This window comes from Colobus angolensis, unplaced genomic scaffold (assembly GCF_000951035.1).
Source record: "Colobus angolensis palliatus isolate OR3802 unplaced genomic scaffold, Cang.pa_1.0 Scaffold51, whole genome shotgun sequence".
Lineage (NCBI taxonomy): Eukaryota > Metazoa > Chordata > Mammalia > Primates > Cercopithecidae > Colobus > Colobus angolensis.
The window spans coordinates 9,427,239-9,448,773 of NW_012118599.1; the positions used below are offsets into that span (position 1 = coordinate 9,427,239).

The 21,535-nt window shown below is 34.5% G+C and overlaps 1 protein-coding gene across 1 annotated transcript in view; it reads right to left on the reverse strand.

Moving 5' to 3' along the window:
* The window catches only part of CD2AP (CD2-associated protein), a 158,328-nt gene that overhangs the window by 37,980 nt on the left and 98,813 nt on the right, over positions 1 to 21,535 (reverse strand). Inside the window, exons 6-11 of the mRNA XM_011960437.1 lie at positions 17,926 to 18,113; positions 15,601 to 15,679; positions 15,093 to 15,187; positions 12,740 to 12,844; positions 11,334 to 11,370; positions 10,162 to 10,224 (exon numbers count right to left, since the gene is read on the reverse strand). Coding sequence (XP_011815827.1) covers positions 10,162 to 10,224; positions 11,334 to 11,370; positions 12,740 to 12,844; positions 15,093 to 15,187; positions 15,601 to 15,679; positions 17,926 to 18,113 — 567 coding nt within the window. The remainder of the gene's footprint in view (positions 1 to 10,161; positions 10,225 to 11,333; positions 11,371 to 12,739; positions 12,845 to 15,092; positions 15,188 to 15,600; positions 15,680 to 17,925; positions 18,114 to 21,535) is intronic.

The window sequence follows — 21,535 nt, forward strand, 5'->3', positions numbered from 1 at the left end:
AATTACATAAGATACAGATATTATGATAATTTAAGATACAGGCTGGGTACAGCGGCTCATGCCTTTAACCCTGAACACTTCGGGAGGCTGAGATGTGAGCATTGCTTGAAGCCAGGAGTTCATGACAAGCCTGGGAAACAAATCAATACCCCCATCTCTATAAAAGAATAAAAAATTAAAAACTTAGCGAGGTATGGTGGCATGTATCTTTAGTCCCAGCTACTCCAGAGGCCGAGGTGAGAGAACCACCTGAGCCTAGGAGTTTGAGGTTGCAGTGAGCTATGATGACATCACCGCACTCCAGCCTCGGCAACAGAGTGAGACCCTGTCTGTAAGAAGGAATGAAATACAGAGAAATACAGAACAGAAATGTTTAAAATGTATGCTAACAAAATACAATAAAATAACCAAAATATGTCATTTTATTTGCTTCATAATATAGCAATACGTTACCAACACTGTACGTAATAAGTTAACCCATTTATTAATTCAGATGAGGGTTAATATATCCTACTGCATTAACTGAAATGGAAAAATAAGTGATAATACAGGCACCAAAGCCAAAGTGATTCCAAGTGAATAAATACTAATTTAAAAAATCAAATATTCTATTCTTTGTGATCACTTGGACATGCCTTAGAGAAAAAACAGTACTACCTATAAAGTAGTGAGTCTAGTCTTAATTGAATCTATGTTTCTAACATTTTAGAAAATTTTAGGACAAAATGTATTTATTCATATTTATCTCACTGAAGTTTAAACTGCAGTATAACATTTTCAGAAACGTTAAGTACAAAGTTTGAGAAACTATTACCACATGAACATACCAGAGTAACCACCACGTAGGCCAAGAACTGAACATGATCCATATCTCTGAAGTTACCCTTATCCTTTCCAATCACTATCCCACTGCTCCCACCCAAAGCTGTCTTCTAACACCATAGATTATTATGAATATTTTTAACTTTACGTCAATGAAATCCTAAGATTCATGTTGCTGTGTGTAGCTCTAGTTCATTTATTTGTTGCTACATGGTACCACGGTATATGAATATACCTCAACTCCTTTACCCATTCTTTTGCTGAAGAACATTTGTGCTGTTTCCACTGGCAACTTTGTTATAAATTTATAAACTTTGTTATAAATTGCAGTGAATGTGCAGATTGCTTTGGGTAGTATGGAAGTTTTAACAATATTGATTCTTCCAATCCTTAAAGATGGAATATTTTTCCATTTTTGTGTGTGTGTCTTCTTCAACTCCTTGCCTCAATGTTTTCTTTGCATATATCCAGGTTGGATTCCACAGTATTCTTGGTTTTGTGGCCTGATGCTTTTAATCACTTTTAGAAAATTGAAAACCAGTATATCTTCAAATACAGTTTCTGCTCCATTTGTTTCTCCTTCCTATCTGGTCCTCCAATTACATGTACATTAGACCTTCCCACTGTACAGTCATCCCTCTGTATATACAGAGGATTGGTGCTAAGACCCTCACGTATACCAAAAGCACACATACTCAAATCCGATGGTGAGCACCGTGGAACTTGCCTGCACAAAAGTTGGCTCTCCTCATATGCAGGTTTTGTATTCTCATGAATACTGTATTTTTATTCCCCATTAGGCCAAAAAAAAGTCTGTGTATACATGGACCCCACATAGTTCAAACTCACGTTGTTCAAGAGTCAACTATATTCTTTATGTCTCTTAAGGTCTTTTCTGTATTTTCTATCTTTTTTTCTCCTTATGTTTCAGTTCAGATATTTTCTTTTAAAAATATACACTCATATACTAACATTTGTGTGTATATACTTACATATACTTACATAAGTAAACAAATTCATTTAAGCTTAGATTGACTCATATTCATATATACTGATAAGGTTCTAGTTCTGCCAAAATTATCAACCCCATCTTTTATTACTTCTAACATATATTAAGCATAGTTACTTTAAAGCTTAAGATATCTAGTATCTCTAATATCTAGATTCCCTAAAGGCCAGGTTCCATTGTCTGTTGTTCCTGGTTTCTAGCCATGTGTCATATCTACAAGTATGCCTAATTATTTCTGAATGAGTACAAGACACAAAAGATTTATAGGAAAACACAGAGATAATTTAAAACTCTAGATGATGTTTTCTTCTCTAGAGAATAAAGGTTTACTTTCATTCTTTCAGTAAGCTAAGGTAGGGAGAGTAAAAATCCCAGGTCACTGTTCTCCCATCAAGAATCGAGATGATTAGAAGTTGAACTTCAGTGTTCTTCAGAGCTAGGTCTATTTCTATTTCATACTTCCTCCTACAGTAAATCCCTTTAGGGACTGAATCAAAACCTAGTTCACTAAGATACCTCCTCTTTCATGAGCTTTGAACTCTTAATTTTTGTCTCCTTGAATCCAAAAGTATATTGAAAGTTCTTTTCATAGTCTAAGCTACCACTTTCAAGATTGGCAAATGCCCCAACAGGAAATATGAGCCCCAATGCAAGATTAACTTTACTGGGCTCTCCTCTTCCCCTCTATCTTGATTTTATGATTCTTCATTTTACTTGTAGCTCTCCTACTCCCAGCACATGACTCTGGCAAATATATATATATATATGTATATATACACACATATATATACACACACACACACTTCATATAACCATTCTACTTGTTCTCAGCAAGAGATCTGGTCCTCATTTATCACTGCCAGAAGAACATCCTACTTCAACTTTGACTTACATATACTCCCTTGGTTTTTATGATTCTGCTCTGTGATCATTCTCTGCCTATCTCTATGAGCACTACCTGTCAGTCCTTCTTCAAGAGTTCCTGGTCATCAAACAATTTCTTAAATGTATATATTCTAAGAAAGCTCTCTTCCCATTCTTACTCTAAGCAATCTTCTTGGATAATCTTACCCATACCCATAAATTTCATACCTAACTTCCAGAATAGCATCTTCCAACTAAACGCTTAATATGAACTCTTAGCAAAAGTTCAGCCAATATGTCGTATCAAATCCCACGTCAAAAGCTGAATTCACGTGTTTTCCTCCAGAAACTGTCTCTATTCCATACTTCCTATCTCACTTCCCCATGGTCATAATCATTAGTATCTCATGAGTCAACAAGATGTCAACATAGAACCTTAATTGCATTCCTTATGATAGATCCTAACTATATCTCAACGTCTTCAGCAGACAATGCAGTTGAGTCCTTCCAAATCAATCCTACTTTCATATGATTACACTGAGACAATCAGTACATAGTATTCTTCTTACAAGTCTCATTGGTCTAGAGGTAAATGTGCCCAAAAGTGGTCCAAGAAACTGAAAAGGACTTACATTCTATGGTTGGGGAGAGGTTTTCCTCTCTTTCCTGTCAAACGGATAAGAAATCATGTCGCCCTGATTGCCACTCTCAACATTCTTGTGATCACAAGAAGAGACAATCTGAAGATAAAGTGGACACTGAGGATGGCAGAATGGAAAGATATAATTCAGGTCCGTAACAGAATCACTGAGTTGCAGGTCATATGACTCCTACTTCTAGACTTTCAATTATGTGAGGTTTTTTTCCTCTATTGTTTAAGTCAGTTTCAATAAGGACTGATTTTCTGTTCTTTGCTCTTGAAACATTTCAGCTTCCTTTCATCCATACCAACTTCCACTATCTATGCCACCATTATCTAGCTAAATACTACTAGAAGGAAGTTTCAGATAAACAAATGTAAGCATGTCATAATCTGGAATCCTTCAGATTTTAAAGAATCCTTCATATTACATAATAAATACTGTATTAAGTATTCCCTATGTGTTATATACCTATTGTGTAAGGCATTAGAGAGACCAATGGCAAATAAGGTACAGGTATCTATTCACACACCTTTTCCCTCATGGAGTTTAATCAAGTGCAGGGTAAAGAATATCTCAAAACAAACATCCAAACTAATATGTAACAGATAATAATGGGAAATACCTACTTTTAAATAGTGTTAAGGAAGCAAAATTTTAAGCTGGAATCTAAAAGATGAGAAAAACCTACCCATGAAAGATTCTGAGAGAAGTACAATTCCAGAAATTGTACTTCAGAAAGAAGGATGTCCCCTAAAAAATTATGTATTTAGGCAGAAAGTATGAACTGCAAACATGGAACTGCAAACACACAGAAAGCAGTAAATGTAAATAAATCCAACCACTGACTGGGAATCAGAAGTATACAAATGGTGGCTGAAGACATAAGTCTACAATAATAGAATTCAGAAGGAAATGCTCCTAAAGCAGAAGTGAGCAGATTCACTGCTTCTACCAGTAAAAGTATAGAAACAGACTGGCCTTCAGCATCATTTTATGCTCTTTCTGTGGGTATGACTGTGTATGGGTACAAAGGAAGTGAGGAGGACATATAGATAAGTTACCATTTAAGTGATTTTATAAGAAACAGCACCTTTGTTACATTCTCTTCTACACATTTATATGCCTCCCTACCTGCACTCCAAAATAATTATGAGTTCCTCCCTTTGTATCATGAATTCCATACCAATGACATGATGGGTATCTTACTGAAAGATAAATACAAAAAAGGACATCGCAAAAAGCAGGATAACTTGTGCTTCAAAGTGGTGATATTATTACCATTCTGGGACACAGCCTGCCAGGATTTTAGGTACTTCTGGGAAAATGAAAACAACAGAGGGGCAGAAAATTGCTAAGCAGGTTTGAGAAAATCCACGTGGTGGCCTGGGACAGAAAGTAGAAAGTAAGAATTTAATCACCCATCTAAACATTTGGGAAAATATCCCATGAAATAATGGGGAGTCACTTAAGAGTCTGAAATAGAGGGGTGATCAGTTTCATGGTTTCTAAGTATTTCTTCCCCACCCCCCACCCCACCCCCACCGCAACAGAACAGAGCTTATCGAAGGATACCTCCCATGGAACTTAGGTTTTATCCTAAGATCATAAGATCTTAGGATCATAAGATAAAAACCATGAACAAAAATACAAATGAAAAATACTTTATTTCCTTGTTGGAAGGCTTACGATGCTTCAAATTGATCCTAGCCATAGTTTGAAAATGCTCCCTGTCTCAACTATGGGAACAAGGGTAGAACTTTGATTTATGTTTATTGTTACTTAGTAAAAAATAATTTAACAATATTTAATATTCAACCGGTTCTCTCTCAATGCACGTGTCCAAAGATCACTGGCAACACTGACATTTTTCTTATTCATGGTACCTGATCTATTAAAGGCACATCAGGTTTATGAGAACATTCTGAAAATACTTAGAATCATTTCCCTTGTTATGCCTTGTCTTGTTTATCCTACATACAAAAAATTCTCGTATTTACCCTTAAACTCCAAAACCAACACTTTATATTAAGTTTTCAAGTCATCCCAGGTGAACAGTTCTTGTGAGATTTTTAAATGGAGGGAAAATGTCTTTTACATTTATTCACATATTTACTACTTCTGGCATTCTTCATTGCTTTGAGTAATACCAACTGCCAATCTACTATTGTTTTCCTTCTATCAAAAATAATTTCTTTTAACATTTTCTGTAATATACTTCTACTGGCAATAAGTTCTCTGAGATTTTGTCTCAAAAGGTTTTAATTTTACCCCATTTCCAAAAGGTATTTTTTGGAGAAAAAATATAGGTAGAAAACTATAGGTTGACAGTTATTTTCTTCCTGGCTTTAAACTTTTTGTCATAAATTTGCATGAAATTAAAATTTTCAGCCATTATTTATTTCAATTTTTTTCATGTCCCCATTCTCACACCTTTCCATTAGGTACCCCAATTACGGGTCAGTAAAACCACTTCATATTGTCATTCAGGTAACCAATATTCTGTTCACTTTTTTTCAATACATTTTTAATGATTCTATTGCTATGTCTTCAAGTTCACTAACATTTTCTTCTGCAGTTTCCAATCTACTGGACATTACATTCAGTGTTTCTCATTTCAGATACTGTATTCTTCTTTTCTAAAAGTTCAATTTGGGTCTTTCTTATATTTTCCAGTTTTCGCACTATTATGTTCACATTTTCTTCTACCTTTTTAAACACATGAGAAATGTTTATAGTAGCTGTTTCAATGTACTTGCCTTCTATCTCCACCACCTCTGTCATTTCTTGCTCTTTTCTGATGACTGACTTTTCTTCCCTGGTTGTGGATTGCTATTTTCTTGCTCTTTCTATGCCTGGCAATCTTTATTCAGACAATGGACATTGTGATTTTTACTCTCTTGAATACAAAATTTTATTATATGCTTTTAAGTTGTACTGAATTTTATTCTGGAATTTGTTGGCCGTATTTCCAAGATAGAGGCAGAGAAGCCTTTAGTCTAAGGTGATACACTCTTTTATGAACTCTATCCAATGTGCTATATATTATGAGATCTGTCTACTCTGGCTCATGGAAAAATGAACTATTTGTAAGTTACAAAGAGTGCTTCACCTACCGCTTTCCAATGTTTATTTCTCCATTATAGAAGTTTCTTTTCATGCATGTGTAGATCAATATTCAGGCAAAGCCTCACAGTAAGCTGTCTACAGATCTGAGCACTCTCTGTGCAGTTCCCACCACTCTGACACTCTGCCCCACAAATTGTAGCTGCCCAGGCCTTCCTAAATACCTATCTCTGCATCCTCAACTCTGCAGGACATCAAGGTCTGTTTGGCTTCCTCCTTTCTGCTGCCTGTAAACTGCTTCTAGACAATAAACTGTGGTAATTACAAGTCTCACTTCAGTGTCACAGTGACTTATACTGCCTGATGTCCAACATGTGAAAGCCACTGTTTCACATAATTTGTCCAATTTTCTAGTTGTCTAATTTCGAGTGTAAATTCGGTCCCTGTCATTCCACCATGGGCAGGACTTTGCATAGATAAATGTAATAAAAATGCATCATCTTCGAATTTTTTTTCTTCTTCTTGAGACTGAGTCTCACTCTGTCACCCAGGCTGGAGTGCAGTGGCATGATCTTCGCTCACTGCAAGCTCCACATCGCGGGTTTACACCATTCTCCTGCCTCAGCCTCCCAAGTAGCTGGGACTACAGGCGCCCACCACCACACCCGGCTAGTTTTTTTTTTTTTTTGTATTTTAGTAGAGACAGGGTTTCATCGTGTTAGCCAGGATGGTCTCGATCTCCTGACCTCGTGATCTGCCCGCCTCGGCCTCCCAAAGTGCTGGGATTACAAGTGTGAGACACCGTGCCCGGCCTCCATTTTATTTATAAGAACAACTGACTGATTTTAGGGAAAAGGGGAAGTCACTATCTGAATTTTAACAAAACTGCTGCCTAACTGGTGACATGACTTTTTTTAATAGTAAAAAAAAAAAAATAGATAATAAAGCCAGCAATATACCTCTTACATGTGGTTCTACGTATCTTGGTAAGATGAGTTTTTCAGGTAGGACTGATATTACAAACAAGTACTAAAAACTGATCTAAGACTCCTACCAAACTAGTTCACAAAGAATTAATCTGAGACTAATATTTTTATTAGGCATAAACTGTGCAACATATTTTTAAAATTCTTAAGAAAAAAGGATATAAAAAACTTCCATTTTGAAAGTAAAAAGAAAGATAAAGCTAGGAAAGTACATGACATATTCATGGACTAGAGACAGAATGCTACATTTAGTAAACAAAAAGGGTAGAATATGATATCAAAAATATAATCTGGGGGCCAGTTACTGGAGGGCCTTGAATTTAAACTTTTGATTTTTATCTGAAAACTCAAAGTCTTTTCAACAAATGGTGTTGGATCAACTAGACATTCACATGCCAAAAAAAAAAAAAATGAATCTAGACAATGACCTTACAACTTTCACAAAAATTAATTCAAAATGAATCACAAACCTAAATGTAAACCACAAAACTATAAAATTCCTAGAAATTACACAGGAGAAAATCCAGATGGCCTTGAGTATGGCAATGACTTTTCAGATACAACACCAAAGTCATGATCCATAAAAGAAATCACTGATAAGCTTCAAATTTAAAACTTCTGCTCTGTGAAGAAAACACGCCACAGACTGGGAGAAAATATTTGCAGAAGAAATCTAATAAAGGACTGCTATCCAAAAATATACAAAATAAAGAAACTGAAGGAAAAAAAAAACCTGAATAAAAAATGAACAAAAGACCAGAACACTTTACCAAAGATACACAAATGACAATTAAGCATATGAGAAGATATTCAACATCATATATCATTATGGAATTGCAATTGAAAACAAAAGTAAAATACCACTACACACCTATTAGAAAGGCCAAAATCCAAAACACTGAAAATACCAAATGCTGGCTAGAATGTAGAAGAGAAATTCTCACTGATTACTGGGGGGAATACAAAATGGTTCAGCCATATTGGAAGAAGTTTGGCAGTTGCGCCTACAAAACTCAGTATACTCTTGTCATATTATCAGGTAATCCCTCTCCTTGGTATTTACCCAAATGAATTGAAAATATGTCCACACAAAGACCTACACACATTTATAGCCGCTCCCCTTATAACTGCCAAAACTTAGAAGCAATCAAGATGTCCCTCAGTAAGTGAGTGGATTAATAAACTGTGGAATATAAAGACATTGAAATACTATTTAATGCTAACAACAAATGCCTCTCAAGCCATGAAAACATATGGAGAAATTTTAAAGGCATATAATTAAGTGAAAGAAACCAATTTGAAAAGGTTACATGCTGTATGATTCCAACTATATGACACTCTGGAAAAGGCAAAACTATGGAGTCATTAAAAAAATTAATGGTTGCCAAGGGTCGAAGGGAAAGACAGATGAATAGGTAAAGGTTTTTAGGGTAGTAATGCTAATTCTGTATGATACTACAATGGTGGATACCAGACACTATACATTTGTCAAAACCCATAATAGGTACAGCACTAGGAGTGAACACTAAAGGAAACTATGGACTTTGAGTGATAAAGAAGCGTCAATGTAGGGAGGCTCACTGACTAACAAATACACCACTCTGGTACAGAATGTTAACGGTGGGAAAAATTGTGCCTGTGTGAAGAAAGGGAGTATACAGGAACTCTGAACTTTTGGCTCAATTTTGCTGTGAATCTAAAACTGCTCTAAAAAAAAAATAGTCTCTCTTAAAAAAATGATCCTGGGCCGGGCGCGGAGGCTCACGACTGTAATCCCAGCACTTTAGGAGGCCAAGGCGGGCGGATCACGGGGTCAGGGAATCGAGACCAACTTGGCTAACATGGTGAAACCCCGTCTCTACTAAAAAATACAAAAAATTAGCCGGGCGTGGTGGTGGGTGCCTGTAGTCCCAGCCACTAGGGAGGCTGAGGCAGGAGACTGGCATGAACCCAGAAGGCAGAGCTTGCAGTGAGCCGAGATCGCGCCACTGCACTCCAGCCTGGACCAGAGAGTGAGACTCCGTTTCAAAAAAAAAGAAAACATTCTGGCAACAACATGAAGTATGAAAGCCAGCAAAAGAGCTGAAGTGAGAGAAATCAAATAAGAGGATACAGTACTTTAGGCAAGAAACAAGGATGGATTAGACTACAACACTGGGAGAAGAAACAAAAGCATTCTAAAATAGTATTCAAGTTTCCTGATGTATATAAACTAATCTACTAGTGACAATCATTGCATATCTTTATGTACAATGAGAAGGACTTATTTTCTCCAATTTCGCAACAAACCAATAAGGTTTTTAGTAAAATACATACGGCACCCTGGAATAACTTTCCAGGTATACATTATGACAAACACACGCAGTGAGATTAAATAATATGTAATTAATTATTTCCATGCTTAAGTAGGAACTGGGTCTTCAACCTTCTAAGGAATTTTTAAAAAAACTGAAACACTATAAAAATAATAAAAGCATAGTTATTTAATGCTTAGTTTTCTTACACAGTCTGTTAAATAACTATGAATAAAGACAACATCCTACTAAAGTAATAGTTTAACTGTTTAATGGATGTAAATTGTTATCTGTTTGAGAAAGCATAATTTTGTATCAATCTTAAATGAACTACTCCCTCCCAGAAAACTCCAAGCATTGTAAAATAAATACTGAAATACCTGTTAAAAATCAGTGTAAATGACTCTGTGTGGAGAAACAGATCTCTTTAAAATGACAATAAAATATTTGTCTTTCTGAAAGTTGAAAATTAGCCTCACCCTTTTCTTCAGGCTTTAAAGAAAAATACTTCTTCTCTGCAGCTATCATTTCAGGCTTTGGAGCTACGGGAGAAAACATGAATACTTTTGTAAGAAGATAGTTTTAAAGCACAGAGACAATTACACTTCTAAAAAGTAAAGATGCATTGAAAAATAACATCAGAAAAAAACATGCTTTAACAGAAAGAATAATGTACCAGAATCACCAGGCTCAATTTCTAATCCTGGACCTGCCACTATTACCCTACTCTGTGGTCTCAGTTCCTTCTTTGTCAAATTGAGGTGTTAGAGATCATATCCTCTACCACACTGCAGTCCAGAAGAGCTGTGGTGATAAAAACATTCTCTTTTTTCAGTAGCCAGCATGTGACTACTGAGCACTTGAAATGGCACTCTTATGACTGAGAAACTGAATTTTTAATTTTATTTAATTTTAATTAATTTCAAAAGCCACACATGGTTAGTGGCTACCATATTGCACAGTCAAGCTATATAATAAACTTTCGACACCAACTTCTAAAAAAATTACTTTTAACTTATGCTTTCTTTGCTCTAGGATTATGTCAGCAAACATAAAGTTAAAACCAAGGGGGAGAAAAAGACTTGGATTATTCTAAAAAACAGCAAATCTTTTAGAAAATAGAAATTTTTATTACACTTGTAAAGAGCAGTTATTTGAAAACAGTAGTTATGGAAGCAAAGAGCTAGATTACAAAACTTTAACTCTTGAAGACACTTCTCGGTATACCGTAATTTATTCATCTGTTTAAAATCATCTACTTCGTTTAACCTTCAGCATATTGTCTGAAAGAGTACGTAAATTATTATTTGAGACATTAACAAATGGATTTCATTTGAAAAGGTAAAATAACGAATTGGCCAGGTCAATATATTAAGTTTTCTAAGACAGTTTAAATTTGATTAATTTTATTAACTCAAAATTACATATAAAGTATCTACATTTTCAAGATCCTTATTTTATACCTTTTGTACTTTTAAAAAAATGACAGATACTGATGCATGTGAACACTCAATTTTCATATATTTCTAAAAATGTTTACAGACAACATCATACTTGATAAAAATTAATAGTTTGCATTAGATCCAATTTTACCATTTTAGAATTTTAAAAAATTGAAAACAGCAAACTGAATAATGTGTTTCTTACATACCTGGAGCCTTAGCAGGAGGTGGTGGTTTCTTTGGTTTCTGTTAAAATAATAATGGTGGAAACGGTTGACCAGTTTCATATCGAATATAGTTAAACTCTAATTAGTAGTAATCTAAATCATACAAATGTCTCTCCTCTTCATTCTGTCCTTGCCAAAAATTATAAAATGCTAAGATTGTAAAAACTACCCAAAAAAATCAATGACAACAAATTATTTCATTAGAATAAATAGCCTCATTGATCAAAATTCAGTCAAATATTTCAATCCATATTTCAGTGGATTGAATAAACCTTAAAAATCTTAATGAGCAAAAATGTTCTGCTCTGCCTTCCCCTAGGTTAAGATTCCTAAGTGCCATTTTATCCCTCTTTTGCAGCTGGGGTTGTGGGGAGAGGAGGACTGGCAGAACAAGGGAGAGACCTTGTTTTTTGTTTCATTTTGTTTTGTTTTCTAAAAAGCAGAGTAGCAACAAATAGACTAGGTTTTCATTCTTAACCCTTTGGAACTCTCAAAGGAACAGTTAAAGGTAAAGATGTGTTTTTTCTCAATTTATAAACATTCATTCATTTTTAAGACTTAATACCTTAAAATATTGAGATACATTTCTAAGTATGTGGACTTGGTTTTCACAAATTAAGAATAATTGATAAAAGCCATAATGTACAAACATAATAAAAGCAGAAAAAACATGTTCTTTAGTAAAAGTATAAAATAAAGCATATGAAGGCTAAATCGATACTGAATGCAATCTAACAAAAGAAAGGCCTCAGATAGCCTAAGCTTCCACCGAGTTAGAGAGTTCAGCACTGTCTTAAACCTAACATGGTAGCCCATCCTGCTGTGTGCTTGCGCTAATGCTCTTTCCCTCTATTTTAAAAACTCCATTATATTCCTCATCCATGGAGAAAGGGGACCAAGTTGTAGGAAGGCAAAGACCACTGATGAATGACTCAGCCCCACTTTTTCTCTGAGAAGTGATATTAAAATAACAAGTTCTGTTGAGGCAAAGAGTGCTTCTTGCCCTCCCAAAAAAATGCACCAACAGCATATTAGCAATTCCACAAGACCTTAAAATAAACTAAAGCTTTTCAACAACATTAAATAAAATATAATTTCTTCCAGGAAAGTACTAATTTATGTTACTAGGATAGACCGTCCTTCTTAAATTATAAAATAAAGAAGTCCAGGGTTATTTTTCAGTACAGTCGAGAAAGAAACAAAGGAAGAATAAAGTATGGAACTGAAACATCATTTTGTTTTACTATAACTCAACTCCTACCTGAACGGCTACATCTGAAACGCCTTCATAAAAATTATTCAATAATAATGCAAAAACACTTGTCTACAAAAGATTAGTGGCAAAATGTTCTTTCAAGTATTATCATCACCGAAAAACAAAAGCTTACTGGAAAGTCTTTATCGAGTTCATTTATCTGGACAGCAAAATTGTCTGGAAATACTCCTTCTTTACCATTAAGTTCACCTTTCCACCAGCCAGCTTCTCCAGTCTCCTAAAAAGCAAAATAGAATAATTAAGACAATAAAAGTTATCTTTTTTTTTTTTTTTAGATAAAGTGTTGCTCTGTTGGCCAGGCTGGAGTGCAGTGATGCAATCATGACTCACTGCAGCCTCAACCTCCTGGGCTCAAGTGATCCTCCCAAGTCAGCCTCCCAAGTGGCTGGGACCACAGGCATGCAACCATAAACTTCCGGGCTCAAATGATCCTCTTGATTTGGTCTCCCAAAGTGCTGGAATTACAGGCATGAGCCACTGTGCCCAGCTGCAACTAAACAGATGACACTGTCCTTCTAAAAGGAAATATTTCCCATGTATTACTTTTAGCAGTAATTACAAAATTGGGTTTAATTTAAAAAAAGAAAAAAATCTATTTTAAAATTCCATCTATAACATTAAAAGGTTCTCAGAGAAAAAAAGAGAAAGATAAAATAAGGCCGGGCATGGTGGCTCACACCTGTAATCGTAGCATTTTGGGAGGCTGAGGTGGGTGGAACACCTGAGGTCAGGAGTTTGAGACCAGCCAGACGAACAAGGTGAAACCCCATCTCTACTAAAAATACAAACATTAGCCGGGCATCGCGACAGGCACCTGTAGTCCCAGCTACTCAGGAGGCTGAGACAGGAGAATTGCTTGAACTCGGGAGGCGGAAGTTGCGGTGAGCCGAGATCACACCACTGCACTCCAGTCTGGGTGACAGAGCGAGCCTCCGTCTCAAAAAAAAAAAGATACAATGAAAGGAAGTGGAAAAGAGACGAAGGTGGAGAGGGAGAATATGAATTTCCAAACTGTATCTTTCTTAACATTCTTAACACTTTATATACTAAATATTAATCACATTATTCAGCTGCTTTAAAAATTAACGAGATTTGACCAGGCATAGTGGATCATGCTTTGTAATCCTAGTAACTTCAGAGGCTGATGTGGGAAGATCGCTTGATGCCAGGAGTTTGCAAGACCAGCCTGGGCAACATAGCAAGACGCTGTTTCTACAAAAAAAAATTTGAAAAAAAAAAAGTTAATCAGGCACAATGGGATGCAACTGTAGTCCCAGTTACTTGAGAGGCTGAGGCAGGAGGCTCACTTGTGCCCACGAGCTCAAGGCTGCAGTGAGCCATGATCACACCACTGCATGCCAGCCTGGGCGACAAAGACCTTGTCTTTAAATTTTTTTCTTTTTAAATTAACAAGACTTTCTAAGTTTCTTCTAAATATTCACCACCCTTGCATGAAAAATTAGGTGTAATCAGTGCAAATTACATTAATATGAAAATTTACATAAATTTACAAAATTCTTGCTAAATGATTTTATCTGCAGTTGATGATAGATATGTCAATTTGCTTCACTATAACAACCTTTTTACTACTATGTATCCTATAACATCATTATCCTTTAAGTATACACAATAAAACTTATTTTAAAAAACAATTATATACACTATGCCATCTTATAACAAAGTCAATGTAAAACAATGGGGCCAGGTGTGAGAGCTCACACCTGTAATCTCAGCACTCTGGGAGGCCAAAGCGAAAGGAATGCTTGAGCTCAAGAGTTCGAGACCAGCCTGGACAACATAGCAAGACTCCATCTCTACTTTAAAAAGGTGTGTGTGGGCAGGGGAATTTCAAAAATTATTCTACAAGGTTATAGCAAAAACCAAATATTCGTAATTTTCCCATAAGATAGTTAATATAGGATTCTGCCCACACAAAAGTACTACTAGGTTTTCTCTTTATTTTGCATTAGGATTTATTCCAAGTTATAAAATCACTTCCATTTTTAAAATGGTGACATCATTTTCCAGAGTATAAAGAGTTTCAGAACCGTTTCCATACTGATGGACATTTAGCTTGTTTCCCTATTTTTCTTCTTCTGTTTATATTACAAACAACACTCCAAACGGTAGATAGGAGAAAAAATAGAATGAAGTGGAAGAGAAGAAAGAATAAAAATCTGGGAAGTTGACGTTAATTTAAAAAAAAAAAAGTAATTACTTAAAAAGCAAATATGATGGTTAATAATTTCCAATATATAAATTATAACAAATATAGTCAATAAAAGTTAGCTCAAAAAGAGAACGTTCTGAGCACTTATCACATGCCAAGTTTTCAGGATTTAGAAACAAGACAAAGTCCCAGCTCTTCTAGATTCCAGAGTGAATATAAGAACATTCTAGGGTGAATGTATAACTTCTGAAAAATATTTCTATAAACAATTCACTGGAAAACAGAAATACCTTACCTTACTTATCAAATGGATTATCTCCCCCTCTTTAAAAGTAAGTTCATCTTCATTAGTACCTTCATAGGCAAATAATGTTCTACAATATTCTTTAGCTGAAATAAAGAATGCAAATAATGTGGCTCACACAAATGGATTCATTCAACAAATACTTATTTATTAAGCCTCTATCTTGTGTAAAGTATACTAAAAGTGATTAAAGATGAACTTAATAATCTATCTTTAAATTTTAAAATACTTATAGTCAATACCATATGTTAAATAACAACTTCATTAATCGTTCATTCAAATATTTACTGTTTGTGATGTTCCAGACACAGATTCAACTACAAGGAGATACATCCATCAACCAACAAAGTACATCAAAATCCTTGACCTCGTGGTGCTTACATCTAATATAATTTGCTATTCTAATAAAGCAGTGTAACAAATGCTTCCAACAAGTCTCATGATACATTTGAGTATATTTCTACTATTCCCAATATGAAAGTTTTATTCAAATACATACCTTTAATTTTACCTTCGCTATCTGTTTTTGTTATCTCCACACTCTGCATTTTGGATCCCAGTGACGGCAGGATTAAGGGCTAGAATAGAAAAAAAATGGCATGAACTATTTTAAGATAGAATAAAGATAATACTGTTAAACAAAGTTTCCATTTACAGTTACCCAGCTTTCCCTAATGGTCCTTATAGCTAGGATAGTAATGTGACTGAAAAATCAGCAATGAAACAGGTAAAGGTCTCCAAAGTTCCTTAAATCATAGCTCAGAGCTAAGATTCCTTATCTAAAAGACAATATTCTCTGATGCCCATAGTATATTAACGAGATTTAATTTTAGAATCTCTAAAATAAATAAGAGGCTAGGCACTGGTGGTTCATGCCTGAATCCCAACACTTAGGGAGGCCAAGGCAGGAGAACTGCTTGAAACCAAGAGTTCAAGGTTGTAAGTGAGTTACGATTATACCACTACATTTCAGCCTGGATGACAAGGTGAGACCCTATCTTTACAAAATACAATAAATCAAATACAATAAATAAGAACAACAGCACTTGAGAAGTTAAACCCCTGGGGTAAACACTTTGCATAAATAGTGCATATAGGACTAACAGCCTCATAACTATCTGCATTAAGGGGGCACTATTTATACAATAATATAAATTTATATAAGTAATCTGTCCATAGTAAAAGGAATTTAGCAGCAGAGCCCAGGTTTTAACCCAGAACTAAACCTTAAAATGAAAGAGGAGAAAAAAAATTATTTATACTTCATTGCTGTATGAATGTAAATGATTCAGGTACTCTTATGTTCCTCATAACTACAGTCTACTAGACATTTGTCCATTGTAATCTGTAAAGGACTAAGTCCTTTACCACCTTATACTAGTGTTTCCTTAAGTTCTCTACCCAGAAACAACAGTACATTTAACCTTAGATGTCAATACTTAAAAATCTGAACACACTGCTAACTTACCTACCTACCACTGTGTTTTCTGTTTATCTTCTAAGATACTTACTTTAGTTTTCCCCAACTCTAACCACCATATTTTCCAATCTGGTGTACCTATAAACACAGCAAATGTGCTCCCTACTTTATCAATTCCTGGATCAGTGATCAAAGCAAGCCTGACAAGACCATTATACAGGGTAACCCTGAGACTACAGTCACTAATAACAACTCTTGAGTAGTGGACATTATCAAGGATGATTAAAAGATAATGTAATCATTAATCAATAAAGTTATTCAATATAATCACAAGCTTCACAATTGGAAGGAGCACAAGATCATCTAGTCTAATTTCTATCACAATGCAAGAATTGCTTGTCCAACATTCCTAGCTGTTACATAGCTATAGAGCACCACCCCAAAAAACATGAGAATTCCAAACTTTACCTTTAAAACCAAGAATCAATTTGACCCCATAATCCTAATGCCAGATAGTCTCAGAGCTAGGAATGTGTAGGATAGAAAGTGGAAGTTCTCTTTTCTGAACCCAACTCTTCACTGTTACATAAAAAAATAGGTAGCAAGTTAGGAAAGGAAAAAAAAAGTTGAAAGCACCTATCTTAGGAGGAAACTTCATAGTATCTCAATAACCAAAACACAGTCTTTAAATGAGATGTAGCTACACGAATCAAATAAACACTGTAACACTTTAAATTCTTCAGAGTTAAAGAGATAGGACAGAAGGAACTGTGGAAAAAATGCTCTACAGACTGTAGCTATTTTACCACCAAAATAACAGCTTAAGGTTTTATTTTAAACCCTCTTTTTAGTTCTTATAATTTGTGGTTCATTTACTTTGTTTCATTTCACAATGCCAGCAAAATGCTAATGAAATAAAATTCTCCACACCTTCAAAGAAGGTTAGTAAATTTAACAAATGTTGACAATCTAGAGGAAATTTAAGTAGTGCCAAAATATAAAGTAATTTAATACTTCCTAAATCCATTTCAAAACAGTCCATTTTAAGTCTAATTCTAATTAAATATATATTATATACAAAACTAAATTCATATATGGTAGCTTTTAAAAGGCAAAAAAAAACTTTCTGGTTTTTATTTACACTGTGATAACTAAAAACCCTAAAGCTTCTAAGTGTGTTAAATTTACCAAGAAATAAGCATTCTAATTTTATTAGATTCAACCATGAATATCAATATTGTAAATATGGAGACAAAATTTCTCACAGCCTCCTCATTCATAACCAAATTATTAGTGATCTCAAAAAAAAGAAATTGAACAGAGTTACAAACTGACTTTTACATTTTAAAAATGCTTAATAGGAGAATGAATGGAGTTAATCTAACTTAAGTCCATCATTACCACCTTTTCTGGTTTTCTCTCTTCTGTTTCACTACTGGATGTTCTTGTCCGAAGTTTCACAGAGCCTTCTTTAAAAATGTCTCCAAATCCAATTCCTCGAATTTTCTTTGGCTGTGTAATTGATCCAGGTGCAGTTTCACTCCCATTTCCCGGAGAAGGTAAAGGTGAAGTAGGCCCACCCAAAACAGTTTCTGAAACAATAATTTGTTTTTGAAGAATGATACCTAGAATCACAAAACGTTTCCCATCCCGTCATAATGTCTACATTCTATATGCCTTCTAATAAAACATGGTAAAAATTTAAAAAAAAACAAAAATCAAATGATTCAGTACTGAAATATCCACAAGAGCAAGATGCAATTTATGCAGTTTACACAGACTTTTTTATTGTGCAAAACAATAATAATTTTAGGTAAATTTAATTAGTAAAATTAAGAAATCCTAATTAGGAAATCATGTCATACGAGGTCCTTAAAAACAGCATGTCAATGTATAGCTTTTGGCCAAAGATGATACAATGTGAGACAAACAATAAAGAGATAAGATTATTTTTTACAGCTATATGATTCAATCCAATCAAAGTTAGCATGAGTTTCTGAATATAAAAACTGAGAATGTTTATTTTAAAAAGGTCAATAGTCATAACCTGTTCTTTTAGCTCAGAGACTAGGTAACAGGTCTAATTTTAAAGCAGTCAATGGAAACCATTACTATATAATAATAAAAAATTTTTAAGTTTAATATTATATGGGTAAGAACGTTTTTACATTCTTGCTCAGCAACAAGGGTTCTTATGTATAGGCTCAATAAGTCCATGAACAACCCTATGGAAAACTGTGTGGTTATTTTTATTTACATTTTTCTGGGTAAAACAGGTACAGCTTTCAAGAGATCCTCAAAGAGCCTTACAATCTAAGTAAGAAACAAAGTTCTAGAGTAAAAATCCAGAAACACTGAAGACTGGGGGTATGGGGTAAGGAAAAATAGGTGGTGACAGTTCACTGAACTGAGGTAGTCTGTTAAAAATAACAGAACAACAGGGACAATAAAAACAGTAGTTACCGTTTATTCAGAGCTAATTCTGTACCAGGCACTTGGCTAAGCACTGCATATGAATTATCTCATTTTTATAAGCCCACATGAGCTTCTTAACATTAAGCACTATTACTTCTCATTTTACAAATAAATAAACTTGGACAAAGGGATATTAATGACTTTCCCAGGGACCTACAGGTAGCAACAAAGTCAATTTTTGAAGTGAATTCTAGATGACCCCAAAACCACAATCTTAAACAATTCAATATAATGGCTCAGATCACAAAGTCTCCAATCAAGTGTGAGAATATCTTTCTGCATCAGTCGAAATGACCATTTTACAGGTGGTTTGCCAAAACAAGTTATTAACTTAAAAAATATAATGCTAACAAGTATAGTGATCTACCCTAACCATTTTCAATATTATCCTAAGTCACAAAGAAGACTGAAGTGGAGAAGATAGTTTCGTAACATATTTTTAAAATTCAACTTCATTGAGAGAATGTTTACAATCAATAAAATGAACCCGTTTTAAATACACATTTCAGTAATATTTGACAAATGTCACACCACGTAAATACAGCAAGATACAGAACAATTCGTCACACACTTGTACACCATCACAGTCGATCCTTCCCCCAAGCCTCAAGAAACCTCCGAACTTCACTGTCACTATACATTTGCCCTTTTTCAAATAAATTATAATCATACAGTACATACGCTTTTCACATCTACTTCTTTGGCTACACAGAATATATGAGATTCATCCATGCTGTTGCATGTATCCATGCTTCATTCCTTCTTATTGCTGATTAGTATCCCATTGTACAGATATGCTACTATGTATCTACCATTAAGAATGTAGCTTCAGGTTTTTCACAGATGAGCTTTATAAAATTTAGAAAACTCCCTTCTATGCTACTATGTAGCGTTTTCATCATTAAGAACTGAATATGTAAATTCTCTTTCTGCATCTAGTGAAATGGCCATATGGTTGTTCCCCTGTAAACTGTTAACACTGTGAATCATATAAACTTTTTAAACCAACCTTGCATGGATGGAACAGACCCCATTAGTATCATGATGTACTAACCTTTATATATTTTGCTGAGTTTGATATAACCTTTACATATTTTGCTGAATTTGATGGAATACTTCAAAGATTTCTATGTCTGTGTTCATGAGAGATAATAATATGTAGTTCCTTTTTTCAAATTACTTCATGAGGTTTTGATATCAAGGTCATACAGACCTAAGAAATCTGAAAGAATCTGTGTAAGATCAAATGCTTGATAGTACCAGTGAAAATTACCTTGGCTAGAAATTTTCCTTATGTGAAGATTTTTTTATATTAAATACAATTTATTTCACATAGATTATTTAGAATTTCTATTTCTTCTATGTCTGCTCTGGTTAATTATGCTTTTACAAGGGTTTGCATATCTCATCTAAGTTGTCAAATGTATGAGCATATTTCCGTATTACACTTTTAATTGTCAGGTCTGTGATATCCCTTCACATCTGAAAATAGTAATTTTTGTTTTTCTCTTTTCTCTTTGATCAGTCTTGTTAGGGTATTACCAATTTTTTTTTTTTAGTCATTTCACAACACTCAACTTTTGAACTTGATTTTCTTGTCTGTTGGTCTGTTTTTTATTTCAGAGTTTTCTGCTCTTATTTCCTTTCTTCTAATTATTTCAGGTTTCATTTGCTCTCCCTTTTCTTGTTTAAGGTATCTCTTCTATTACTCAAGCATTTAAGGCTATAAATTGCCCTACAGATGTTGCTTTACCTGCATTCCACAAATTCTGATATGTTGTGTTTCACTTTCATTTATATCAAAAACTGTTCTAATGTCCCTTATAATTTCTTCTTTAATCCGTAGGTTATTTATAAGTGTTGTTCAAGTATCTGAGGATTTCCCAAATATCTTGGTGTTTCACAGATAATTCCACTGTGGTCACAAAACCTGTACCGTTCAATGCCAATCCTTTTAAATTTGACGAGACTTGTCTGATGCCCCAACATAGGGTCTATCTCGTGCAGATTCCAAGTAAACTTCAAAAGTGTACTTCAAAAAGTACTTTCAAAAGTACTTCAGAAAGTACTCTGTTGTTGAACTATTCCGTAAACGTCATTTGGGTCCACTTAATTAAGAATGTTTTTCAGTTCAAGTCTTCTAAATGTGAATTTTGCTCATCTTTTTGTTCATTAGTTCTATCAATTATTGAGAGATACATCTTTTCATCCTTTTCATGGATTTATCTATTTCTTTCAGTTCTGGAAGTCTGTATCTCATGTACTTTGAAGTACTATTGTTGAGTTATATATTTAGAATTGCTATTAATTTTTATGAATTAGCTCCATCACTATAAAATGTCCTTTTTATTCCGTGGTAATATTTTCTTTCCTGAAATATACTTTGATATTAATATAGTCATTCTAAATTTATTATGCTTTGCACAGAACATCTTTTTCTATCCTTCTTTTAACATGTCAGTGAATTTTTGTATCATCCAGGCTGACAATCTTAGTGTTTCATTTGAAGTTTTTGGACCATCTGCATTTAACATAACCA